Raw genomic sequence first — 27,169 nt, forward strand, 5'->3', positions numbered from 1 at the left:
GAAATGGACACGTGACGTGTGAGGAAAGAATACGCTGCACTTTGGCCCTCTAGCAGGGCAGGCAGTTGTATGTGTCAAGGAGATTCCAGTCCAGTCCAGACATTCTGTAGCGATGGGTCAGGCAGGACAGGCAGGTCTGGACTGGAAATCTTGGCATTACCAGCCTAACAAAGTTACAACCTGGATGACATTATCTAGGAGCAATATGGATACAGACATAAGAGGGCCTGCTCTCAAGAAGCTTCCATTCTACGGGAAACAAACAGGCGTGGCCAGTCGGGTTATAAATGGTACACAGCAAATTAAAGCTGAGGTATGGAATAAAGAAAGCTGGCAGGTAGGTCATACGGATGTTCTCTGTAGCAGACATAATTCTATGAAGGAAACTAAAACTCAGAAAGCAAGCAGGCTAGATAGGTCAGCCTGGTAGCCACCACCATGTCTTAACATGAGATTGTACAGGGTCACTTAGATGACAGTAAAATTCAGGCAATGTGAGAAAACAGCCCCTGGGCATTCTGACATCAGAATGGAGCTTGCTACAATGGGGTTTTGTTTCTGGAACTCCTGTCAGCACAGCAAGCCCCTCCCTTAAGTCACTAAAGTCTGCTGCTCACTGTGGAGGTGAATGGCCTTGGAGCAGTCCTTTAAGACAGGTTTACTTTTATGAATGTTTTGCCTCAGTATACATTCCACATGTATGCAGTATCCATGAAGGCCAGAAGGGGGCATCTGGGACTGGGTCCTCTGGACGAGCAGACAGTGATCTTAAGTGCTGAGCCGTCTCTCCAGCCCCACAGAATGGTCCTTCCTAACACATTTCTTAGACTCATTCTTGGAACTAGGGGAGTTTGTTAAAAAGGAGCCACATTTCCGTATCCACCCAAGTCCTACTAAATCAATCTCTAGACCCAGATCCCAAAGGAGGAATGTGTAGATGGCCTCAGCCACAGAGCTTCTAGGCCACTTAGAAGATAAAGTGTAAGGGACATAAGAAACACTGTGAGAGGGAAGGTCGACAGAAACCACACAAGCACTCAATTCAGAGGCCTATCAGAGGCGTGCAGTGTGGGTGTGACCCGGGGTGAGAAGGCCCCGGAACGCCACTCCTCACCAGCCCCCTTTCTCTGCTGGTCAAGCCTATCAGGACTGATTCTCAGCTCCTGGACTGCTCTAGAATGTTTCTTAAAGGGATGCCTTCAGATTTTGAGAAAATATCTGTCAGCTCAAAAAAGGAGGAACCCAGGGTAAGAGTGGAACAGGGCCGACTACAGAGCTGCCTGTCCCCTGTGCTACAGGCCTAGACAGCTGACCAGAGTCCAGCCCTCAGCCTAGGCCATCACTCCAGAACACAGCCAGAACACAGACGTCACCACTAAGTCACCAAGAAGAGCTATGCAGAGGCACGTTTTAAAATTACAAAAGGCCCTTGGTGAGTTCGAAAAATATAGCTGACAACCATACATTGATTTATGAAAAATAAATTTATTACATAACACCTTGTTTTTTAACAATGTTCAATTTTTTTTATTCAGAATACTTGTGTCATTCATGTAAAATAGTTTGATACAGTACGTTGTATGTTATAGCTTTTTATTTTCCCCTCAAAAGTTCTAAGGCTCTCCTACTCCCTCTCCTTTCTGAAGTAAGGGCACCCTAAAAATGTGCGAACAACTTTTTAAAAAGAAAGTTAACTGAACAAAACTGTAATAGCACTACACTAGGCAGCTTAAATCAGGACAGAAGAGTGCACACTGATGCCGTGCCTCACGGAGGTCGCCACTCACGCTTTTGTAATCAGAAAGCATGCTCACAAATCAGCAACACCAACAAGAAAAAGGAAACACTGTCTGCGACAATCATTTCAGTTTGCGGAACCAACAGGCTTCTATCAATGACAACATATTAATCAAATAGCAGCTTTAGGACCAGTCAAGTCATAGGTTGAAAATAAAAACAGACCTCTAAGTTGGAAATTAATCTTTGGGAGTTCTGAAACCTGTCAGTAGAAACTATGTGGTTCTTTTGTACTTTCAAAACAATCCAAGCAATATTCTTGGTCATAAAACACTGATTTATGTAGAAGATGAATCAACCCACTGATAAGACACTAAAAAGAAAGTATACCAAAATAATCTTTAAGTCTCGGTTATTTTGTTAACATAATCTGTGTTTCAAGTACCAGTTAAACCTTGCGTCTGTGTGTACTATTGGTCAGATAACGCTGTTACACTGAAAGTCACCACACATGAGGACAAATGCTCGCCCTAGCACATTTCACAGCTTCAACTGCTACAGACTGTCACTGAAAACTATGCTTGGTCAGTCTGAACCATGTCAAGTAAACTATGGAAGGAGCAAACCCACACCACAACTGTGCTAGCACTTTCATTTCAAGTCTAACTCCAAACTTAGGTACAACCTGGAAGCTACCGCCCCGATCTGTGACAACTGTGGAACTCGGCTACTGGACATTGTGAAGATGTGGTTGTACAGTACATTCGCATGGCCCACACCAGGTTCCCGCAGAGTGCTGCAGCCAGTCCTGCAGCATGAGCAACAGTGCACGGACAGACTCCAGCACAGCTCAGTACCGATGTGTCTGATGTGAGTACTGTGGAGGCTGCTGGGAGGTAGCTGAGTATCCCATGCTGCTCTGGGGCTGTGATGTGCTTGGTCCAGGGTTGGGATAAGCAGCATGTGGATTGGAACGCTGGAAAGAAGACAAGGGAAAAACGGGATTTAGGAGCTTCTCCAGGTAGCTTGGCCCTACCTCATCAAGGCTGATAGGGAAGGGAAGTCTTGTTCCAAGGAAGCAAAGATGTAAAAGTTTCTGCAAGGCATTAGAGCTTCAGAATTAATAAAAACAAACAGCAACAAACCTCACACCTGGCCCTTACAGAGAGAAACAGAACAAAAGCAAACAAAGCTCCCAAGTCCTCCAACACTGGCTTCTCTTCAGGAAGCCGAGAATTAGGACAGGAAGGACAGTAATTTACATGCTGGGGAATTTTGATCATATCTTGACATAAGCATGAGGCGCTTAGTTTGTACATCAAGTCCATATAAAATCTGGTAGGCATGGTGGCTCTGTAATCCCAGCACTTGGGAGGAGAGACAAGATCTTGGGGAGCTGGCCAGCTGGACTATCTAAGACTGCAAGCCCCAGGTTCAGTGTAAGACACTGCCTCAGTAAAGAGGGAAAGAATAAAGGAGTGATTCAAGGAAGACACCCGCTATCAACTTAGGGCCTGTGTGCACACACACACACACACACACACACACACACACACACACACACCCACCCACCCACACCCGTAATGAGCTGCATTCCACCATGTAAGGGCACTTGTGAATGACAGCAAGAATGTCAATGATGATAAGAACAAAATGAAAACTCCCAGCACCATCTGTGCAGGGCTTCCAATCAGGCCACCACGATCAGAACATACAGCCATTCAGTCTTCTCAGTCTTGACCTTCTAATCATTGTTCCTGCTCTGCTAATGAGGATGCCATCTGCAAGGAAGTTCTGTTCTACTATCCTTCCTACACTGAAGACATGGTGAACATCCAGGTCTCTTATTCAAGGCTGAACAGAAGTTAAGTGGGATGGGAGAGCCTGTGGCCTTGATCACTCTTCTACAGTGCTCAGAAACAAAAGCAGCCACTGCCTAAGGGCAAGGCACACATGTTTAAGTGGACTTACCAATTTCATTTTATAGATGAGAAACAATGAAGCCAAGTGTTTTTTGATTCACTTCGCATGTGCGTGTGCGTGTACGTGTGTGTAGGCCAGAGGGTGCTGTTGATTGCTGTCCACTTTACAGAGAAGCAAGGTCTCTCACTGGAACCTAGAGCTCACTGACTTGACTAGGATTCTGTTTCTGCCTCTGAAATGACTGGACCTATAGGATGCAGAGGGGCCACCAAGCCTCCAAGCACTTACATGGGTGCTGGGTCTGAGTGCTCCTGGGGGAGGTGCTTTACCTGCTGCACTCTCTCCCCACCCCAGCAGATACACTATAAAACACCACGGGGCGCAAGTTACGGGGTGGTCAAACTTGGCCTTTCTACTCCAAGTCTGCTCTGGAAGCTGATCCCTTTCTACTCTTCCAAGTCTATAGACTTCCATACCTGTAACCTTCCATGCCGATGTATCTCTCCAGGAACACCAATGCTACTGTAGACCACAATGGTAACATCCTTTAGAAACCCCAGAAGAGCAGGTCAGTAGGAGACACGTGCAGTACCTGATAGTCGGAGGTCATGATGAGCCCACCTGAGGTAGTGGTAGGAGGGACAACTCTCACTTTTTTCAAGGGGGGCCCCTGTGCGTGGCCGCTGTCCTGGTTCCCGGGATGGCCGGTTCCATTAGTGTGGTTATTGCCCTGCTGCTGCTGCTGGTTCTTCTCAATTGGTTAAAGAGAAAACACAGTTCAACTCAGTGGGAGAACAGGAGCTGGCTGCATGGCAGAGGCCCCGAGGCCGTGAGGAGGGCACCGCCGACTGTACTTTATACTTACTTTGTCTCCTTTCTCATCAGGCTCTTCTTCTGTCAAAAACTCTCGTTTGGGATAAGGGATCTGACAACCGGCGAAAACACTATTCACAAGAGAGAAGAGAGAGCGGTTTCACCAGCTGCCTGGTACTTCTAGTGCTTCACTTAGGCGACTCACTGTCTCTCTCTAAGAAGATAGAACTGTGTTCTCCATAGGTACAGAGATCTAAGTGTCTCTCTGCAAGTGTGATGCAAAGAACCCATCCTTTAACCAGTGACAGACACTGCAGTAGGTGGTCCAAAGAGCCTTCACTTGTAACCGAATCATTAATCACCCGATAGGACAGCTCTCTCGTTAGTGCAACCCAAAGATCTACCACTGTTTGCAGGGTTTTGTCTGCCCTTCCACAGTTAAAACACAAAATGATAAAGAGAACACAAATTTATTTAGGACTGCTACTCCAGATATCAGAACCCTTGACGGCAGGCAGCCCTACAAAACGCAGTGAGCGGAAGAAGCCATAGCACAATGAACCCACCACTGAGTAAGGGGATTGATTACTGCTGAATGAATCCATTTCAGCAGTGCCTCTTAATCTCAAAACCCAAAACCACATTAAAGCAGAAAAGCCCCATGTCTTCAGGTCCCTCAGAGGCACGGCAACTCAGTGTGACAAGATGCCAGTGTGCAGGAAGCCAGCAAAGCTGCTACTTACTCTGACGTGGGGAGTGGGTCTTCTAGGAAGTAGGGATCCTGCATGGCCTGCTCTGAGGTAATTCGCTTTATTGGGTCCATAGTGAGCAACTTCTGAAGCTGAAATCACAAGTCGGAAATGTCAGGGCATCTCCCACAGAAACACGGGTGACTACTCCAAACCCTCACTCACAATGTAATGGTCAAGGGTCCTGGGCAGCTCAGTCCACCTCCTTATAACCATCTCTCTTCAGATGGAGAAGAAAACCACCACCAATTACTATCGCTTGTTTTCAGTATTAAACGAGTATCAGGTAAGCAGTTGTGATGTTTCTTTACAAAGAACCCTATGTGTGAGTACTCTAGCTACACTGAGCTCATCTCTGTCACATCCAGAGATGCCACATCAGTGTGAAAATGCAGCACCTTTGCGTCAAATGCCATCTGCAATGTTTGTTCTCTCTCCCTTTCTGTCTCTCCCTAAGACAGGGTTTCTCTGTGTGTTGCCCTGGAACTCAGAGATCCCTCTGGCTCCCTCTTAAGCACCGGGATGAAGGGTGTGTGAAGGGTGTGTACCATCACTGCTCTACAGGAATAGTCATTGCTAGTGTGATATAAGACACCTCAACAATGGCCTCCCGCGCTGATCTGCAGACATCAGAGTGCAACACAATTGCTGAAAGGTTGAGAGCTGAGCCCTGCTCCTGCAGCATGAGAGAGCTGAGCCCTGTTCCCGCAGCCTGACAGAGAGCTGAGCCCTGCTCCCGCAGCATGAGAGAGAGCTGAGCCCTGCTCCTGCAGCATGAGAGAGAGCTGAGCCCTGTTCCCGCAGCCTGACAGAGAGCTGAGCCCTGCTCCCGCAGCATGAGAGAGAGCTGAGCCCTGCTCCTGCAGCATGAGAGAGAGCTGAGCCCTGCTCCCGCAGCCTGACAGAGAGCTGAGTCCTGTTCCTGCAGCATGATAGAGAGTTGAGCCCTATGCCATGTCTGATAGATAGATGTGAACAGGAATCTAAGGACTCACATTTCCAACAAGTTCCAGTTGGTGTCTGTGTTGCTGGACTAAGACTGGTTTGAAAAGTAATCAACTAATAAACAGAGATTTAAGGGATGATGACTCGTAGAGGATAAAAGCTACAAATATCTTTAAAATGCAGCAATAGTAGGAGACTCATTTAAGATACCAATGCTTTCAATACAAACAGACAGAGCTGGGGTGTGGCCTGAAAGCAAAGCATACACAGGGGCATAGGAGGTCCTGTGGTTAAAGCCCAAAACTACAAGAAACAATTCTTACAAATCAACAATAAGATACAAGGATGGTGTTCTGGTTTGAATATGCTCAGCCCAGGGAGGGGCACCATTTGGAGGTGTGGCCATGTTGGAGTAGGTGTGTCACTGTGGGTGTAGGCTTTAAGACCCTCCTCATCCTAGCTGCCTGGAAGCTAATATTCTGCTAGCAGCCTTCAGATGAAGATGGGGAACTCTCAGCTCCTCCTGCACCATGCCTGCCTGCATGCTACATTCTCCCGCCTTGATGATACTGCACTGAACTTCTGGTGCTCAACTGTCTGAGCTATGCGGGTGCACTTGGACTGAACCACTGACCTGTGAGCCAGCCCCAATTAAATGTCCCTTATAAGAGTTGCCTTGGTCATGGTGTCTGTTCACAGCAGTAAGACCCTAAGACAGATGGTCTCTCGGGTTCTACTGGTCTCACACTGCAAAGAAGGCACGGGCCTGTGGGACAGGAAAGGCAATCCTGATAATGCCTTTTGACCAGTATTTCGTTAGGATCAATTAAGTCTTAGATCATAAAGGATCCAATTTAATTGCCCAACTTGAGTCGTGTTGCAAAGAGATTTGAATAAATCATTATCATGTGGTAACGTGGCAAGCTAAGCCACTGCCTTGCAAAATATGACATAACAGCCAGAGGATAGCAGAGCAGCAGAAATAGAATGGGAAAGCAGCAGCAGAAGCGGGATCAGAAGAGCTCTTCGCCCAGTGCTCTGGTTGCTATGAAGGAAAGGGTGGCCTCTTCAAAGTCAAGGAATTCCTGGCTAAGACTACAATGGATTACATCTTAAAAGCCTCTTAGGCCGAGTGAGACGCAAGCTTGACGAGCTCTCCTCTGATGTATCATCGCCCTTCCGGGAGATATAAACCAAGAAGTACTTTCAGTTGTCGCCCCACAATGGACAGTTACAAACCAAGTGAGCAAAGGCCGGCAAGCACCACCTCCCTGCAGGGCACCCGCTCGCAGAGTCTAGCCTGCTGTTTACATGACTACGTGCCAGCTCTCCAGAACAAGGAGTAATAGTGTCAGCGAAGAGCTTTTGAGACTCAAGTGTATGAGGTAACTTGGGATTTTACAAACCATCTTTAAGTAGATGACAGTATAAAACTAGGCATTTATTGTTCAGGCAGACTATCGAGCGCAAACAAGGCTTAAAGATTTTATTCCCAGAAATGCACAAAAAGAACTAAAATGGAAACAAGGTAGATGTGGTTCTGGGTGGCAGGAGTGCTACTCTTGGTACTTGTGTAACCTTTAGGGAGACGCAAGGGCCCCAGGCAGGTCGCTGTCTCAGGCTCACTCACCAAGTGGAATGCTTTACTGTCAGGTTTAACTTTATGCTTTTCCATGTACTTGATAAGGCTGCAATTGGTGTACCTGGAAGAGAAACACCAGGAAACATCCACATCAGATCACAGCTAAATTTCTCATTGGCTGAGAGCTTCCCATGTACACTGTTTGGATTATAAGCATACATCAAATATGCTCCGAGCAGCATAAAATAACTGCCGTATGCCAGCTTATACGTCATTCAATGTCCACCCTAGTCTTTGGATGTTTGTTCTCATGTCGCTCAAGCTGCTCTCCACTCCGTGCAGTAGACTCTGAATTTCTGACCTCCTGCCCTCATGCCAAGGGCTAGGGTTATGGGCACACACCACCACATCCAGCTACAATCATGATTTCTTGATTTTTTTCTCTTGAGACAGGGTGTCATGTACCTGGGCTGATCTTAAACACAAGACCTAATGCTACTTGTTACGACTACCAACCCCAGTGGGGGTTTTCAAGGGGCTGGGGAATCAAACCCAGGGCTTCATGCATGCTAACAAGCACTCTCCCAACTGAGCCCCGTTCCCAGCCACACTAGTCACTCCTGAGTGGGTACTGACGATGAAATTCAAGACAACTTAATGAACACACTCTGGAGGGTATTTTCCCCACATGAATTATTTTGAATAACATTTGTGCCAATGGTTTAACTTAGCCTTATCAGTAAGACTGACATTAATTTGTCCTGTGTAAGTACTGGACTCTGCCTTCCCCTGGCCCTAAGTGAAACATTTAATTAAAACTTGCTTTCAGTTGTATATACTGTAAATGGCTACACAAGCAGCCATAAGCAAGGTTTGTATTTTTTTTCTTTCTTTGGCTTCCCGCTTCCCACTAATATCCAGTTTCCAGAGAGGAGTAAATATGGAAAGAAATGAGTGGATCCCTTCTTCAGCTGCTAACAAAGGACACCTCTCTGTTAATAAATGAGAAATAACACCAAGCAGCATTTCTAAGTGAGGAAACTCTTCAGTACCTTAGACAAGCGCTGCGGCATGCTGCACATTTAATTTGACTGTGACTACTCTGCAAAAGTTAAAATCACAAAGGGTCCATTTTCTTCCCAACTTACGTATTTCTTCTGAAATCTTTCATTAATGTTGAATGTTCGGGCATCTTTTTTATATCTTCCCAATCTTTATCTGTGAAATACATGGATAAATGTTTATGTTGCCTAGGCTCCTAGTCTCAAGAATGCTAACAAAGATTAGCTTACTCAGAGCTTTCTAAGTCCTGGCTCTCACAGGACTGCTCAGGCTGCAGCTACACCCGCCCTCTGGCTTTACACCTAATCACGTCGGCCTACACTTGCTACTACTCTGTTACACTGTAACTTGCCAGTATCTGTTCTATCACTAAAGGCAATAAATCACAAATAAATATTTGTTATTAAAAAGTCTTATTTATTATTTTCATCAAACTTCCTGGTTCCGTCAGCAAGCAGTCTTTTTAACTGAGAAATCTAGGATCTTTTCCCTGACTGGCTCAACACATTTCTCTGGATGGCAGGCAGCCCTCCTTTCACATTCCTGACGCTATGAAATAGTGGGACACAACACGAATACTGCTATCTTGGCTACTCTTAGGATTACTGCTCAGTACCTGTGAGCGACAGAGACCTCCAGGTGGTCGGGCAGCAGCAGTACTGTGCACATATGCCAGCTCGGCTGACTCTCTGACGCTGTCAGTGGCGTCACCAAGGGTCTGTTAGGTGCAAAGCACTATACCAGCGCTGAGGGCACTGGCCATCTATCTCCCATAGACACCAACCAGTGAGGTTATTTTCTCCTCAGCTACTTATTTGCTCTGACAATGTTTCAGGCTAAAAACCTTAAATAACCATTTATTTTTCTTTTAACTTCTTAAAAGTTATGTATTTGTCCATTCTTTTCCATCCTCATTATGTCTTTACAGCTGTGGTATTGTTATATGTAGCTGGCTTCCTGACTTTGGTTAGCCCACTGTAACTGAACTTTAATGTCCACAGCCACATGAACCTTTCTAAGCAGAGCACAAGCCTCGCCTACGGCTCAAGTGTCTGTTATGGATCCCTGCTGGCTGCTGTTTGCTTTCCTGGCTTCTCATTAACTGAGGCATCTGAACTATTAAACCCATGCTGAGAATCATCCATGACTGTGGTCCTCATTGCTTCCAATCCCTGCCACGTCTCCTTCCCATGGGCCTCAGAAATAGTGAATGAACTTGGATCTAAGAAGGGAGAAGTATTTCCTTTAGCCACTCAAACCATGTCTACTTTTAAAGACACCCAAACAATGCAAATGCTTAAGAGGGCAAGAATCAATGTCTGTCTGCCTGTCTGTCTGTCTGTCTGCCTGCATCTACCTACCTATTTACTTATCTATGTATATGTGTATGTGTGTGTATCTGTCTGTCTGTCTGTCTCTTTTTGAGACAGGGTCTCTCTGTTACTCTGACTGAGAACTTGCTGTCATACCAGGCTGGCTTGAACTCACAGATACACCCGTTGCTGCCTCTGAAAAGTGCCGAAATTAAAGGTGTGTGACACCACACCCAGTCCTTGTCAATATATTTTATTCAAGATGGTAGCATGCAATGAGGAAATGACATTCTTATCCCAATAAGGCCTTCCCCAAAAATACTGGGTCATTCTGGAGAAGGGAAGTCTATGTAATTGACAGGTGAGACTCTTTATGTCTTAAGCTGTGGACCTAAGAAGCAGTCCCGTGCTTGACTGGCCACCATCTTGAAGGGTTTTCTGGACCCCTGGGCAGTTTCTGAGGCTGGTGAATCACTGGCCTGTGCTACAACTAGGATCTGGGATACAGCAGGAGAGACTGTTAACTCCAGAGAGGTGAATACTCATCCATTTCCTCTCTGCTGTAAAATTCATGGCTGTGATTTTCACTCACATCCTGGCTGCTTTAGCAAGACATTTAAAAAAATACTGACAAGACCAGGAAGCGGAAGTGCTGTCACTGCCAAGCGTTGCTTAGCACAGCCTCTCCCTAACCAGAGCCTTCAGCCTCTGCACTCAAGTGGCAGCTATGACATGTGCTACCAGAAAAAAAACAAAAAACAAAAAACCTTCTACTGCTTGTTTTAGTTTATGCTGGCAAGAACAACAGGCATCAAGTTAACCCAGCTATTGCAAGGGCTCGTCATTTCAAATACCAAACAACAAAACAAAACAGCAAACCAAAAGGAAATCAAACAAAAACCTCATTAAATTCAGGAAACCCCTAAGTTTTTTATGTTGATATTTGAATTCTATAAATCTTGCTATTTCTGTGATTCTCTGAAAAAAAAAAATCAAAGTCATAAAAACAAAGAATCAAGTAATACAAGCTTTCCTAAGCCCAAAGCACAAGCTTTCCAGAGAAGACAGCAACAACAGTGATTGAGAGCAAACAACAAAAGCAAGTGTGTACCTGCAGGGAATCCCATTACATTGAATATTCTGTCCAGCTGGTCATGGTGATAAGGATTACTAGTTTTGATGTCCTCTTGTCGACAGTGAAATATTGGCTCTGACGTTAGTAGTTCTGCAAATATACACCCTATAGCCCAAATATCTTTAAAAGAAAAAGAAAAGAAAAACAAAAACAAAAACAGAAAAGAGAAAATAAAAGGGAAAAGGAAAGGAAAAAGAAAAAGGAGGAAAATAAAGTGCTTCTTTCCAAAAGAAAATGCATTTTTACTTTAAAGGGGAGTGTTCTTTTTCTGTTTCTCAAACATTAATAGCAATCCCTGGGCAAGCATAACCGCTGAATACCACGGGCCACTGTCCATACCCCGCCCACAGAGCTTCCACTGCTATGGTCTCATCCACCCACTGACTTCACAGAAGCCGCTGTTTACTTTCTGAGTCTGGGTGCGTTTTAAACACTTAAACATTACCATAAAACAGTCTGCATGTAGGACATGGGGATCACAAACAAATGAAACCAAAACAAAACAAACGTAAAAGCCACAGAACCCTTGAAACTGGGCACTTGCCAGAATATAGGGACGTTCGTGTTTCATGATAGTCATTCCATCTTGTTGATTTACGTGTTACGTTTCAAGCCTACTAACTGTCTTCTGTCCTAACACTACTGAGAAGGCACGTGCTCTATTTTATCTCTTTACGCTGGCAGCAGTGCCGCTCTCACAGAGCTAACTGGAACACAGAAGTAACCACACAATCTTCAAAATGGGTACAGAGGCTACACATGAGTAACAGTATTTACAGCAGACAAACTGCAGAGGAAATTTCTTTTATTCACAAGACATGTTCACTTTCATTCACCAAGTCTGTATTCAACAGAACTACTAAGGAGGTAAGAGCTACCTACTCAAGAGTGTGACGCTAACCACGTCCCACTGTTACGTGTGGCACGCAGCCTGGCTGCAGGTTCTGTCTCCCTTCTGCAGTGCTGTGCAATGGCAGAAGCTCAGCAAGTGACTTCTGAATGACCTACACAAAACCCAGGGCAAACATGAAAACCACAAACCCACAAGAACAAATTACAAAAGGCATCCTTATATTGAGGCTGATTACTCAGGTATCTGAGACACTAGGGCTTAAGCAGGAAACGAGAGGAAAAAAGTGTTACGAGAATTTCTAAACTTCAGCACTGAAATATATTATTTATCACAATTATGACTTTTTATATCTTCATACATAAGATTCTCATTGCATATGTAAATTATCATATTTACATTTTAGAGTGACAAGTTAATCTATTTACATAAAAGTTCATAATTTGCAAAGACAATTTTTTTAAAACACAATTTTTTTCATCTTAGAAAGCCAAGATGATAATACTATCCTTTCATTTGGGGGAGGAGGGTAGAAGGTTTGCTTTCAAGAGTTTTTCTGTGTAGCCCTGGCTGTCCTGGAAATCACTCTATGGACCAGGCTGGCCTCAATTCAGAGATCTACCTGCCTCTGCCTCCCTAGTACTGGGATTAAAGGTGTGCACCAGCACTGTCTAGGTAAGACAATGCTACCACACGGGGAAAAGTTTCATCAAGGAACAGTTAGGCTATTTTGTTTCAGTGTTAGAGGGTCCTCAGGAGAGCTACTGCATGCAAATGTCATCTCTGACTATCTCATCACTGCATGGGGAGGCAGGCTAGGGATTAAAACACGGGGAGTGAATACTTCGCAGTTTAAAAACTCAACTTATACCCAAAAGATACTACGATGAATCATCTGGTTAGTTACTGAAAACCCTGAAGACGAATGGAGTAGTTTGTCCATGACAGCATGACAGGTGTTCACTCTTGGAGGAAAAGCACAGCAGTCACAGGGTGACCCTAACCCTGGTCACTTCTAACTCACAACTTCCGCCTGTCTCTTGGGTGTATCAAATTTCTACCGTTCGCCCTCACTATCTTGATTTAGTCACCAAACACAGATTCTAGTCAGATGGTTGGGTATTAACTCCCTAATTCCTTCCAAGAAGGTGTCTTTTCCTTGCTCATGTTTGAAAATACGCCAAATTCCTAAGAGGCTACCCGTGTTTACCTTCCTAACTCCTCAAACATGCAGCAGCCATGTGTAGCTAATGAGATGGAACTGTCACCTGGCACCCAAGTGGACACAGGAGGATTTGTTAAACACTGCTTAATCAATAGTGCTGACTCTGATAGAAAGAACAAGGACCCATCTTTTCTGTTTTACCTCAAACTCCCCAGTCAAGAGAGGGCCACCCAATCAGAGCCCACTGGACAACTGGAGGGAGAGCACTGCCCAGTCCCACACTCCAGCACAGCTTTCAAGACAGACCTAGTCACAGCTCTCTGGGAACTCAGACCTTCCCTTCAGCATCCTCCCAACACCAAACAAACAAAACTAACAGGCCAGACACCTAGTCTCAGTCCCCTAGATATCCTGCTCACTAACCCATTCTCTCTTTGGTTTAATGATTCAGCTTCCAGCACTGAACTCTGTGACCGACCATTTGCAGTGGGAAATGGGGCCATGGCGATTTATCATAGTCTAAGCCAGACGTTTTCTTTATGCACTCTGCAGTCTAACACAATCTGCTGAATGCCATCAGCGGGCCCCCCTTCTGCATGACCCTGAGGACGGACACAGGCGCATGCTCCAGGTACTTTGATGATTAACTCCAAGGGCGGTGTAGCTGCTCACACGCCAAATCTAGACGCAGTTCCAGCAGGAACTTTTAAATGATGCGGGGAATCTGAGTGCTTGACCAGCTCAAAGGCTACCCACAGACTTAAGGGGCAGGTGTGACACTGGAGTATCAACTAGAACTGAAGGCTCCCCTTCACTATCTCAACCTTATTTAAAAATACTAAAAGTAACAAATTCATGACCTCTCAGATACAAACAGCTGAGAAGGAGCTATGTTATGGCTTCCTCTGGCAATGTGTGGATTGAAATGAAGTGCTCTCCAAAAGCATCATGGCCAAAGCAGGTATACATGCCCAGGGATCAGCAGCACTGAAGAAATGGCACTGGTGTGAATCGGGTCAACTGTAAACAAGTCAGCTCCCTTTGCGACTCCTGCTGTAGAAGGCAATGTTTCTGTATAATGCCATAGAATGTTTAGAGTTAATGTGGACAAATACATTTGAATATAGCTAAATTCCCATTTCTAGGAAATAGCACTGAAGGACTAGGGGACTGTCAGCAGTGAGCACACAGTTCCTATGGACTAGGGGACCTGTGAGCAGTGAGCACACAGTTCCTATGGACTAGGGGACTGTCAGCAGTGAGCACACAGTTCCTATGGACTAGGGGACTGTGAGCAGTGAGCACACAGTTCCTATGGACTAGGGGACTGTGAGCAGTGAGCACACAGTTCCTATGGACTAGGGGACTGTGAGCAGTGAGCACACAGTTCCTATGGACTAGGGGACTGTCAGCAGTGAGCACACAGTTCCTATGGACTAGGGGACTGTCAGCAGTGAGCACACAGTTCCTATGGACTAGGGGACTGTGAGCAGTGAGCACACAGTTCCTATGGACTAGGGGACTGTGAGCAGTGAGCACACAGTTCCTATGGACTAGGGGACCTGTCAGCAGTGAGCACACAGTTCCTATGGACTAGGGGACTGTCAGCAGTGAGCACACAGTTCCTATGGACTAGGGGACTGTCAGCAGTGAGCACACAGTTCCTATGGACTAGGGGACTGTGAGCAGTGAGGACACAGTTCCTATGGACTAGGGGACTGTGAGCAGTGAGCACACAGTTCCTATGGACTAGGGGACTGTCAGCAGTGAGCACACAGTTCCTATGGACTAGGGGACTGTGAGCAGTGAGGACACAGTTCCTATGGACTAGGGGACTGTCAGCAGTGAGCACACAGTTCCTATGGACTAGGGGACTGTCAGCAGTGAGCACACAGTTCCTATGGACTAGGGGACCTGTCAGCAGTGAGCACACAGTTCCTATGGACTAGGGGACTGTCAGCAGTGAGCACACAGTTCCTATGGACTAGGGGACTGTCAGCAGTGAGCACACAGTTCCTATGGACTAGGGGACTGTGAGCAGTGAGCACACAGTTCCTATGGACTAGGGGACTGTGAGCAGTGAGCACACAGTTCCTATGGACTAGGGGACCTGTGAGCAGTGAGCACACAGTTCCTATGGACTAGGGGACTGTGAGCAGTGAGCACACAGTTCCTATGGACTAGGGGACCTGTCAGCAGTGAGCACACAGTTCCTATGGACTAGGGGACTGTGAGCAGTGAGCACACAGTTCCTATGGACTAGGGGACTGTGAGCAGTGAGCACACAGTTCCTATGGACTAGGGGACCTGTGAGCAGTGAGCACACAGTTCCTATGGACTAGGGGACTGTGAGCAGTGAGCACACAGTTCCTATGGACTAGGGGACCTGTCAGCAGTGAGCACACAGTTCCTATGGACTAGGGGACTGTGAGCAGTGAGCACACAGTTCCTATGGACTAGGGGACTGTGAGCAGTGAGCACACAGTTCCTATGGACTAGGGGACTGTGAGCAGTGAGCACACAGTTCCTATGGACTAGGGGACTGTGAGCAGTGAGCACACAGTTCCTATGGACTAGGGGACTGTCAGCAGTGAGCACACAGTTCCTATGGACTAGGGGACTGTCAGCAGTGAGCACACAGTTCCTATGGACTAGGGGACTGTCAGCAGTGAGGGCACAGTTCCACTGGATGAGGGGACCTGTCAGCAGTGAGCACACAGTTCCTATGGACTAGGGGACTGTGAGCAGTGAGCACACAGTTCCTATGGACTAGGGGACTGTCAGCAGTGAGCACACAGTTCCTATGGACTAGGGGACTGTCAGCAGTGAGGACACAGTTCCTCTGGATGAGGGGACCTGTCAGCAGTGAGCACACAGTTCCTATGGACTAGGGGACTGTCAGCAGTGAGGGCACAGTTCCTATGGACTAGGGGACCTGTCAGCAGTGAGCACACAGTTCCTAGTGGGCCACTGCTACTTTCCTTGTTCAAGAATTGACAGAGTCATTCTGTGCATGTGTCCCTCTCTGCTTTCCTATAATGCAGACTAGATAATCAACTCTTAGGAACAAGGCCCAGAATTTGAGTTCATATTAAAAGGCACCATGCTGCCCATCTGCTTATGTACAAATGAGAAGGAAGGAGAGGGACAAACACAAAGTTCACCTGCACTCCCACGTCAGATTGAAGCTGTTGGACTGTGAGGAACAGAGTCTCCGGTGCTTGGGGCATGGGGCTAAGTTTCATAATCACTCCACTATCTATTCAGTCTGCTAAGATCTCACCAAATGTAAACATGCTCTGAAATAATCAATTCTTTGATAATAAAAAATAACTATCATATTACTGAGAAAGCCATCTTCAATTTGCTTAAGAATATTTTCAAAAGAATATTCAATATGTCTCAGTAACAGCAAGTATTCAGAAACAGTTTATTATTATATATTATATGTATTTATTATAGGAAAGTTTACTGGAATGCTACTCTCGGGTAAGTTCACTGGCCCCAAGGAATCAGCATGGGGGGCAAGAGGGGGAAGAGAAAGAAAGAGCGTTCACACGGAAGAAGAGCCTGACTTTAAAACAGGTAATATTTTAAGGTAATATTTTGGAATAATTTTAGATTCATACAAAGCTGCAGAGAGACCTTTCATATCTGACTTATGTTTATAATTGTTTTTCTATGAAATAAAATGTGATCTCAAAGCAGATAAGAACATTAGTGAACTCAAAGCTTTTGCCAAGTAAAAGCCTAGAGATTCAAGATTAACTCAGAGGCTGAGAGCAAGGATCCTCCCTTTCCCATCTGCAGACTGGAAAAGCCTTCACAGAAATATGAGCAAAACCCTAACACACATGAGGGCCTGCTTTAGACAGTGTATGCTCACCTGTCAACACAGACTGGCTTTAGCGGGCTGTGGTGAACAACAGGAAGGTGAGTTTGGTCTGTGGGACTCTAGATACAGCTTGGAGCACTGCAGACAAGATAAGGATGTGATGTGGGTGACAGAGCAAGACTATCCTAGATGGCATTAGCACAGATGGCTTCCTCCAGGAAGGAGGCAGCAGTATCCTGATTAAAGTTTGAATGAAAAGGAAGAGAGTGATGGTGTAAAGACATGTTCTATACAGATGCTGCAAATATTTCCAGTCCATGGAAGGCAGATGGAATAATGCAAAAACAGACCTCAGTCTATGGCATGGTGTCTGAGCAGCACAATCCTACAACACTGCGGCTATGTCAAACCAGGAAGGACAGTTGTGGCAACACCTAGCTGGGGAGGACTGTTGTGGCAACACCTAGCTGGGAAGGACTGTTGTGGCAACACCTAGCTACCCGTTTTCTGCCAATGCCCTTGGATTTTGATATAGAACAACTGGGCCAAAAGCCAAGAGATTCATATGTCTGACTGGCCTTAGAACACAGGCTTGCCCATTCAGGCATCCGGTTCTCCCTGGGGATGACAGCTGACTGATGGAGAACTTCAAAGTATAATCAGCAACCTACATATCCCATAATCCAACACAGAGTTCCCAGGTGGTTTCTGTAACTTAATTCTTAAATACAAATAGAGAAACTAGGGGTCACCTAAGTAATTAAGGGACCTTACAAACCAGATGAGAAACAACACAAATGGAAGACAACAGAGCCTAGAAAGAAAACAGGTTCTTTCCTCAGGTTGCCAGGGAGATGGCTGACATTCAGTGCTTACGATAGCAGCCCATGGACTTTCAAAGCAAGATGAGGGGCCAGCCGGAAGATTGGCAAGAAGTTTCCTTACTACTACAAGAACACCCAAAGAGGCCACGGAAGACACCAGCACAGACAAGAAAGACCTTTCACTGGCAACCTCTCCATCTGAGGGTAGATTCTGTCAGGTATGGTGATCAAGACGAAGATGCAGAGGCCAAGACTTTCTGCTACATTTGCAAGTAAAATTGCTTCCAGAACCACAAGAACCTATCTGTGCCCCTGCAGTATGCCCCTCAGTCCACCCAGGCTTGAGCCCCCAAAATGGACCTGCAGACAAGCAAGACAAGTGCATGGCCCCGAGCAAGACAATGAACTTCAGTGTGCTCAAGGCTTCAGGGCTACTGGCACTAAGAGATTCCAGAAACTCTGAACGGACCCTGACAGACTCCCCAGAACACAGTATCCTCCAACATAACACATAAGAAAAGACCGAGCAGGTGAGAACTCTGGGTGCATGACAAACCACAAACAAGTCCACAATCCTGGTCTGCAAAGACGTCAGCAAAGCTTTTCTTTGCGTAAACCAACACAAGAGGCCACAAAAGTCATGGTGAGACAAGGAGCTCCCAAGAAAGCCAGGAAAGCATCAGAAAGAAAAGCACAGTGGAAAACACTAAGAGGTCCAGCATCTCAAAGCAGTGCATTCCACAAGAAAGATCGGAGCGGAGATCAAAGAACCACATACCTTAAGAATTGTCTAGAAACAAGAGATAAGAGCTGAATGACTGTAAAAAAAAAAAAATCACTATAAAATGAAGAAATGAGAAATAGCATTTGTTTTCAGAAAGCAACAACCCTAAGTGACCCACAGTAAGCTGAGAAGACTGACCTGAGAGCGGATTAGCCACACTGCTAGCTAAAGGCAAAGAAGTTGTCTCAAGGGGCTGGGGATTTAGCTCAGGGGTAGAGTGCTTACCTAGGAAGCGCAAGGCCCTGGGTTCGGTCCCCAGCCCCGAAAAAAAAAAAAAAAAAAAGAACCAAAAAAAAAAAAAAAAAAAGAAGTTGTCTCAGAGCACAACTCTAAACCTCCAACTTAATAAAGGTCTTTAAAAAGCACTATGAATTAGACTATAGGTGCTCTTCCAAAGAAAGCCACGGGAGGAGAAAACAAAAGACACAATCATGGATGGAGAACACAGCAGCCAGCCTAGAAGAATAAAGGAACCCGTCTGGGGGTGGAGCCGGGCGGGGTTAGCTCTCACAGGAGGAGTGGCTACCAGCCTCTCGGTCATCAGCATAAAGGAGAGGACTTATGGTCATATTCACCCTGGTAAAATGACAAAGATACCAGTTGTGGGGAAGTAGCAGAAAAAGGCTGTGAATGAGAGGTTCATTCCTGTACCAAGTTAAGCTGGCTGCCAACCACTAGAAAGGCAGCCAGCAGAGGACCTGAGAAAGAGCGGCCATGTTCTGACAACACTAACACAACTGGACGTGAGGAAGTAAGAGTACCATGCTCCAAACTTCGAAAAAGCCCTAACTTCTCAAGTTTGCACATTTTCTTTAATATTTGAGGTATCTTCTAGAAGTTTAGCATTTCTGTACTTCTGTACGAAGTTCCAGAACTTAAATTTTTTAGTTTTCTCTTTTCATATAAAATTAAATTTTTTTTTTACTCAAAACATTCTGAACCTCTTTTATAAAGAGACATGCAACTTCATGCTCTCAGGTGCTAATGTGTATATATATGGACAGTGAGATTCTGGGGTTTTGTTTTTATAATTTGCTAATACTTAATTTACACATGTACACAAATGCCTCCTGTAGTTTTAATGAGCCCTACTCACCAATTGCTTTGGTATAGTGTCTGGCTCCGAGGAGTAATTCTGGAGCTCGGTACCAGAATGTTACAACCACTGGATCCAAATCTGCTAAAGGCTTCAAAGGTGAATTAAATAATCGGGCAAAGCCCATGTCAGCTGTAAAAACAACAACAGAACCACATAAGTAAACAGACAGGTCTATTTTGCACATGTAGTCTCTCAAAAATGTGTGCAGATGGGCGGGGGGGGGGGGAGGATAACGTTTTCACGACTTTTACTGACGGACATGTAGAAAAGCTTGAGATCAGTCACCCAGCTCTTGAACTGACTGGCTGTGTGGTCAGATCTTCAGGGTAAGGCTGCCCCTCTGGCTGACTTCTTTCAGAGGGGAAGGTTTGACATGAGCCTAACCTCACCTCTCAGCACTTAGGCTTCCATCATCTCCGTCAACAGCCTGTTCACTGTGGTCATCAGACCTGACTACACTGTAGTTTAATGCTATTTTCCTCATTTACTTGGCCAGAGTTTTACTAACTTAGAAAATCATTGTACTTCTTAAGTTGAAAAGGCAATTCGCTTCACTTCTATGCTTCTTCACATGAGACAGAAGTTCGAAAAAAAAAAAAAAAATCACAAAGCTAGGCCTCCAAGATGGCATTGAAGGGTTCATGGCACTAGTGCCAGGCCACCAAACTACTTGGTTATGGACTTTGCGTTGCTAATTCATAATCATAAAGGCTTCATCTCTATATGGCTTCACATGCAGTCACCACACACAAATACAGGATGACCCACATTTAGCACCCACTGGGCGATGTCAAGATTCAAGACCATCTGGAAAACGTAATTTTATTCTAACGTTAACTTAATTTATTTTATATGCAGTGTTCTGCCGGTGTGTGCCTGCACATCAGAAGAGAACACCTGGTCTCATTACAGATGGTTCTGATCCACCACATGGCTGCTGGGAATTGAACTCAAGACCTCTGTAAGATCAGCCAGTGCTCTCTTAACCTCTGAGCCATATTCTAATCTCCAGCACATATTCTAACATATTTTTAATGAAGTAGAGTTACCTTTAATTAACTTAATTATGGAGGGAGAAAACCCAAATTTTGGCAAAAAAATAAAAACCTTGAATCAGATTATCAAATATTTCCTTTGAAATGTGAATACTTGATGATGTGACACAACGTCACACATTATTATACAAAAGTGTAATTCTAAAGGAGACCTTAAATGTGTTATGCAAAATTTTTTCTAGATCACATGGTCAAGGACATACTTAAAATTGCTCTCTGACTGCCTAAGACCACTGGAAAACAGATATTTACACTACAGTTCACGACAGTCAGAATTACAGTTATGAAGTAGCAAGGACAATCATTTCATGACTGGAGGCCACCCAACATGAGGAGCTGTGTGAAAGAGTTGCAGCATTAGGAAAGTTGAGAACACTGCTCTGCTTTATGTCAAACACTGCAGAGGAAACTACGGTTAATTGTGTTCTGTGTTCTTACGACTCTGTATCTTAGTTACACTAATTTATAACTTAACTACATGTCTTCTACCTCCCCAAACAAACTGAATATAAGTGCAAACACTGCCTAGGAAAACTACAATGAAAGGAGCAGTAGTTAGGGTAAAATTTCACTGTCCTTACATACTGTCGCCCTGGAGAAGTCTGATGTAGAGGACAGCACAGAGCATCAAGGGGCACTGCCATGAATGCCTTTGCCCTTAGGCAAGGCCAGGGACAGTCGTGCACTCCAGAGCTGTGCACACTGCCACTTAGGTCACATCACTTGGTCAGCTCCTCAGCTGGAAGACTGACAGCAGAGCTTCTCAATAACCTGGCTACAGAGACTGATGGGAGAATCAAATAGACCATGAGCTTCTAAGAGGAGACAAGGCTGGCCACCAGCTCCAGGCTGTTTAACCCAGCAGATAGTTGGAGGAAGCCTACCTATGTCGTGTGGCTTACTTTATAGCTACAGCAGTTTGTTCTGGAAGGACCGTCTGACACAGGCGGGAAGGGTTTCCCTTTATGTACACTCTTTAGAAACGTTTTGCCATTGGAACTACAGATGTGTACATATTGATACAGAAACAGTAATACAGCTGCTTACAACAATTTCAAATATACTGAACTGCGACTTATCATAGATAGAACATACCAATTTTTACTCTTCCTCGCTCAGGACCTTCACCCATAACTAAAATATTAGCAGGTTTCTGTGGAAACAAAAAAAAATTTTTTTTCAATAAACAGTAGTTTTCCTTTAGACAAATATGTTAATATAACATATCTACTTTAAAAATACTTCTCCTCAAAAATTAAAATTAAATACAGAAAGCCATGGAAGAAAGTGTATGTGTATACAAACAAAGCCACAAATGGCCTCATGGCAGACACAGTTGAGGTCCTCAATCAACAGGTCTTTACTGTGGAACACTAGAAATTTACAATGCCGAGGTCGTCTGTCTGTCTGCTGTCTGTCCGTGTCTGTCCCTCACCCCCCTCTCTCGATATGGGCTCATGAAACAGCCTGACTGTCCTGGAACTCACTCTATAGACCACAGTAGCCTGGAACTCCCAGATCTGCTGGTTTCTGTCTTCTACTACTACTCATTCTGTAGTTCTGGTCGGCCTAGAACTTGACATGTACACAGGTTGGATCTGAACTTGTGATGACTCTCGCCATGTCCTTCTAAGTGCTGGGATTCTGGCAAGAGCCTCCAGCTCCGACAAGTTTTCCGTTATATAAAGCAGTCTCAGAGTTTAAGGAAAACTAATCTCCTCAGCTCCTATAATACAGAGGAGCAAATTAATCACAGGCAAACATCCACCTGGCACTCTTTCTGGAGCATCAGATACACACCTATGTCTAAAGGTATCGGATATGGTCTTCTTCTAAACGAGTTAGCACAGTGATAGCAATTTTACACTCACAACAATTCTGAGGGTTCTTTATTTTTAAATAAAAGGGAAGACAAAGTTTAAGAGATTTTGTCAAAGTGGATTTTAGTTTTAAGCTCTAAAGACCACACCAGATTGCTACCTACAACCTGTTAAGAGTGGCACTTAGTCTGCTAGTGTCTGAGGGCTGTCCCCTGGGAAAAAGGAGGCCGCATTTGCTTCTCCCTCAAACATTATCCTTTTCTACCCTTCCAACTGACAGGGCTTCAGCTGTACCAATCTGGATGCTAAAGAGAAGTGAGACCGGATTTGGGCACATCTCAAATATTAAATAACTTTAAAAATCAAATTAGAGGTTTTTATGAAAGCTGTTTAAAGTGGCAACTACTTCATAGGCTTGTACAGACGTCATTGGAGATGGCGCCAAGGCAGTTTCTACAACAGACTGATCTATTAACTCCCAAAGGTTGAAATTAATTCTTTAAGCAGCCCCCCACCCTCTGACACACAAGCCAGATGCTACTGCTGAAATGGCAGGCCATGACATCAGAAGTAACAGACTCCTAGTTTCTAAGATGAGGCAACTCAGCACTAGAAGGCAAACAACTGGGAGGTGGATGCAGGACAGAATCTACTGCTACACGCTGACCCCTCCTGACAGTCTCCTAAACAGCCCCCAGCGAGTTCCTGAACCAGGGTGCCTCCCTATCTAGGTCGTCACCACCACCACCACCACCACCACCACCACCACCACCACCACCACCACCACCACCACCACCACCACGTTTTTCAACAATGAAATTCTGACATCTTCATCATGATCACAGGGGCAGCTGGTGATGTGCCAAAAGTGAGAGTAACCCTAACACTGTACCTAGTGAGTTTGATGCTATGATGCTGCCCAGAGGAGTAGAACTGTCTCCCTACACTTCGGTAATCAATGGTGGGTCTGTCTCTGTGGAGTGAGGCAGTGATTCCATAGTGAGGGAAATGGTTCTAAGCCTCACCATGCATGTCTTTTCCTTAGCCCCATTTTGCATCTCTTCTCATCAAACCCGTCTTCCTAAAAGACAAATGTGATTATGTCACCTCTGTTTTGGGGATCTGCTATGGTAGCATAGATACTACATGAAAATTAGGAGAACCAGAACACAAAATGATGCACCCTGTGACTAGAACCAGGCAGTATCTATTGGTTTTAGATAGGATTTCCTGTATCCTGGGCTGTCATCAGAATCATTATACAGCTTTGAATATTATCTACTAACCCCCCCTCCTTTCACAAAACCAGGTTTTTGTGGTAGTGGGCATAAAACCAGGACACCGTAACCTGGGCAAGCACACTACAAACTGAGTTACATCCCAACCACAGAACTAGGTTTTTAAAAAGTTTCTGTGAATAAGGTTTAGGAGAACAAGTGTTAAAGTAACAATGGATCATTTTCTCAAAAACGCTTAGATAATTCTGTGCTATTTTCATTAAAACATTCCTGTAATGGCTGGAGAGATGGCTCTGCAGTTAAGAGAATTGGTCTGTGAGTAGGAAGGCTAGGGCTTAGACCCTGGCACCCACAAAGCAAACCGGGTGTCTCACATACCTTAACTGCACTCCAAGAGGGCAGAGACAGGAGAGTGGCTAGGGCTGGCTAGCTTCTATCCTCTCTATCCAAGAGCAAGCCTCGGGCTCAGTGAGAGAGAGACCCTGCCTCAAAGGACAGATGGAGAACGACAGGTAAGGATACCTGACTGCTACCCTCCTCTTGCCTCCCTTGAGAGCTTGTGCTCTCTCCCTATACACACTCACACATGTGTGCGTGCACACACGCACGCACACGCACGCGCACGCACGCGCGCGCACACACGCGCGCGCACACGCACGCACACACACGCGCGCGCACGCACACGCACGCACACACACACGCACACACACACGCGCACGCACGCGCACGCAGCCCATGCACGCACATGCACGCACGCACACGCACACACACGCACGCACACGCACGCACACACGCACACGCACACACACGCACATGCACGCACGCCCACGCACACACACGCACACGCACGCACACACACACATGCGCGCACACGCACACACGCGCACGCACACGCATGCACACACACACACACGCACGCACACGCACACTATGGTACACATGGCACCTGGGAGAGTTGCTCTCATATACACGCCCCACTCCTGTGTCTCCTGTTCTTTGGGTAGACCATGACCTCTCTGACTCGAATTGCTATGCCATCCCCAAGGGATTGTTCCTGTGTGTTATCTGATAAAATTGCAATTTCCTTCTTTCTCCCTGACAGAAATAACAACAAAAACATTCTGAGTACAAACGGTTCAAGCTATAATGTCACATAGAGTCTAAGTCTCTTTTACTGTTCCCCTTCTACCCACAACAAAGCCTACCAGTTCTTGTAAAGATATAAGCAGAGTAACTGCTTTGGTTTGATGGAGTAGTGCATGCTCCTGGCCAGCCCTAAACAATTATGTGCCTATTGTGCAAAAGCACGATCCCAACTACAGGTCCTGAACAAACCAAAACAAGTCTGCCTCTATCTAGCACAAGTACAAGCAATCACAACTACTCCCCTGTGATCTTGAGTGAAATGGGAAGACTTCTCTCCTTAAAACATTTTCTTACCCATGGAGCAGGCCCTCAAAGCCAGCAGACGGAGCAATGGTCTGGCATCAAGTAAAGGGAGAAACCTATTTGGCTTCACCTTAAGCTTCTTTTTATTCTCCAAACCAAACCAAACCAAACCAAACCAAACCAAACCAAACCAAACCAAACCAAACCAACCAAGGTCTCACTATACAGCCCCAGCTGTTCGGGAACTCACTGTAGACCACGCTGGCCTTGAACGCAAGAGATCCACCTGTCTTTCTCTCTCAAGTACCTGGCCAGTTTGCTCGTTTCTTTTTATTCTAACCTTATTGGACTGAACAAGCTCTGAGCCCGAGTTGGAGGATGGCTAGGACTACAGCCATGTAGTCTTTATGAGTGTATGAGGCGTGACTGTACAAATAGTTGACAAAGATGTCAAGATCTGGCCTTGTATGTATTCACAGTCAAATTCCTTAACTTTTAAAATTAAGATTTAGTTTATATATGAGTGTTTTGCCCACAGATCCCCTGGAATTGGAGTTACAGATGGTTATGAGTCACTGTGTGGCTGCTAAGAATCAAACTTTGGCTGTCTCCAAGAACAGTAAATGCTCTAAACCGCATTTCCTTAGCCCCTACTATTACAAATGTCTTTGCTACTTTACTCCCTACCTGGTATAAAATCTGAAACCAGTCTTGGGTCTAAAGGTTCACTTGATTTAGTTTTTCTCACAATTTCTTTCTTCCTTCCTTCCCTCTACTCCTCCACCCCATTGCCAGGCTGTCCTTGAACTCTTGGGCTCATGGGATTCTCAGGCCTTGCCTTTCAACTAATGGGACTCCCTACTGATGTGCACCTCTCGGAGTCATTAGCTTTTTAACGGGTTTCAGAGTCAACCTGGACACGGTGTATCTGCTATGTATGTATGTATAGAGAACAGGTGTGTTTTTGACTAGTCTTATCAAATCTTTGATGCTATTGCTTAGTACTGAGAAAGCTTCCAAAAGATCTGATAGGTAATTTTATTTCATTATCCAATAGCATCTTAAGATAATAACCTAGTCCCCAATAAAACTAGTTTCTTTCCTCCGTGCGTGTTAGTAGTAGAATCTATGAATTTGGCTCTACAGCCAAGACCTCCTTCCAAGCAGTACTAGATGGAACCATATCTGTGGTAAATATTTTTTATAGAGTGCTAAGGTCACCTTGAAAGACGCAGAACTTTGCTGGTGACATTCTGAGGGGCATACACTCCATGGAAACCAGATGTCCGTTCACCTTAAGAAATCCTCACATCCTGGCAGTGGCATCCAGCATGGCCATGTTATTTATGAACAGACATGGAAACAGGGCAAGCATCACTGCGCAGTGGGTAATGACAAGAACTCACGGGCATGGCTGTATGAAGCTACAGCGCCTTTCTGTTAACTGATTGTAATAAACAGAGCGTGACCTCATTTACAACTGGATGGCTTGCTGCTGTTGTTTGCTTGCTTGTTTTGCTGTGTGCCTCACTTCCTAACCCAGTATTTCCAACAGGAGATACCTGCACTGTGAACACCACCACTCTTGTTCCCACACGGACAGCACATCTCCAGGTCCTAAGGCTTCCTATGAATCCTTGCCAGTGTGTGTGTGTGTGTGTGTGTGTGTGTGTGTGTGTGCGCGCGCGCGCGCACGCACACCTGGCTCACTTTATAGATGAGAAGAATGGAGCTTGTTGGGTGGGAGTAAAGCTCAATACAAGGACTTGTGTCTACCAAGTGCAGGCCATGGGTTTGCTCCCTAGCAGCACAGCAAGATGAAACACAGACACCGTGAGTGGCTGGTCCTTC

At 45.3% G+C, this 27,169-nt stretch overlaps 1 protein-coding gene across 38 annotated transcripts in view; it reads right to left on the reverse strand.

The window, feature by feature from the left end:
• Nucleotides 1–1,465: 1,465 nt before the first annotated feature.
• Cdk8 (cyclin-dependent kinase 8) overlaps nucleotides 1,466–27,169 on the reverse strand; it is a 67,180-nt gene continuing 41,476 nt past the window's right edge. For 6 of the 38 annotated variants that reach the window (XM_087579147.1, XM_087579125.1, XM_087579159.1 and 3 more), the window contains 9 exons: nucleotides 21,967–22,024; nucleotides 19,814–19,945; nucleotides 11,236–11,349; nucleotides 8,898–8,967; nucleotides 7,798–7,870; nucleotides 5,217–5,314; nucleotides 4,526–4,604; nucleotides 4,253–4,411; nucleotides 1,466–2,713 (listed from right to left, as the gene is read on the reverse strand). In XM_087579147.1, coding sequence (XP_087435273.1) covers nucleotides 2,588–2,713; nucleotides 4,253–4,411; nucleotides 4,526–4,604; nucleotides 5,217–5,314; nucleotides 7,798–7,870; nucleotides 8,898–8,967; nucleotides 11,236–11,349; nucleotides 19,814–19,945; nucleotides 21,967–22,024 — 909 coding nt within the window. In that variant the 3' untranslated portion in view covers nucleotides 1,466–2,587. Of the gene's footprint in view, nucleotides 2,714–4,252; nucleotides 4,412–4,525; nucleotides 4,605–5,216; nucleotides 5,315–7,797; nucleotides 7,871–8,897; nucleotides 8,968–11,235; nucleotides 11,380–19,813; nucleotides 19,946–21,966; nucleotides 22,025–27,169 lie in introns of all 38 variants that reach the window. The other 32 variants (XM_087579137.1, XM_087579121.1, XM_087579158.1 and 29 more) reach the window with 8 other exon arrangements.

Source organism: Rattus norvegicus, chromosome 12 (genome assembly GCF_021556685.1).
Source record: "Rattus norvegicus strain SHRSP/BbbUtx chromosome 12, alternate assembly SHRSP_T2T, whole genome shotgun sequence".
Lineage (NCBI taxonomy): Eukaryota > Metazoa > Chordata > Mammalia > Rodentia > Muridae > Rattus > Rattus norvegicus.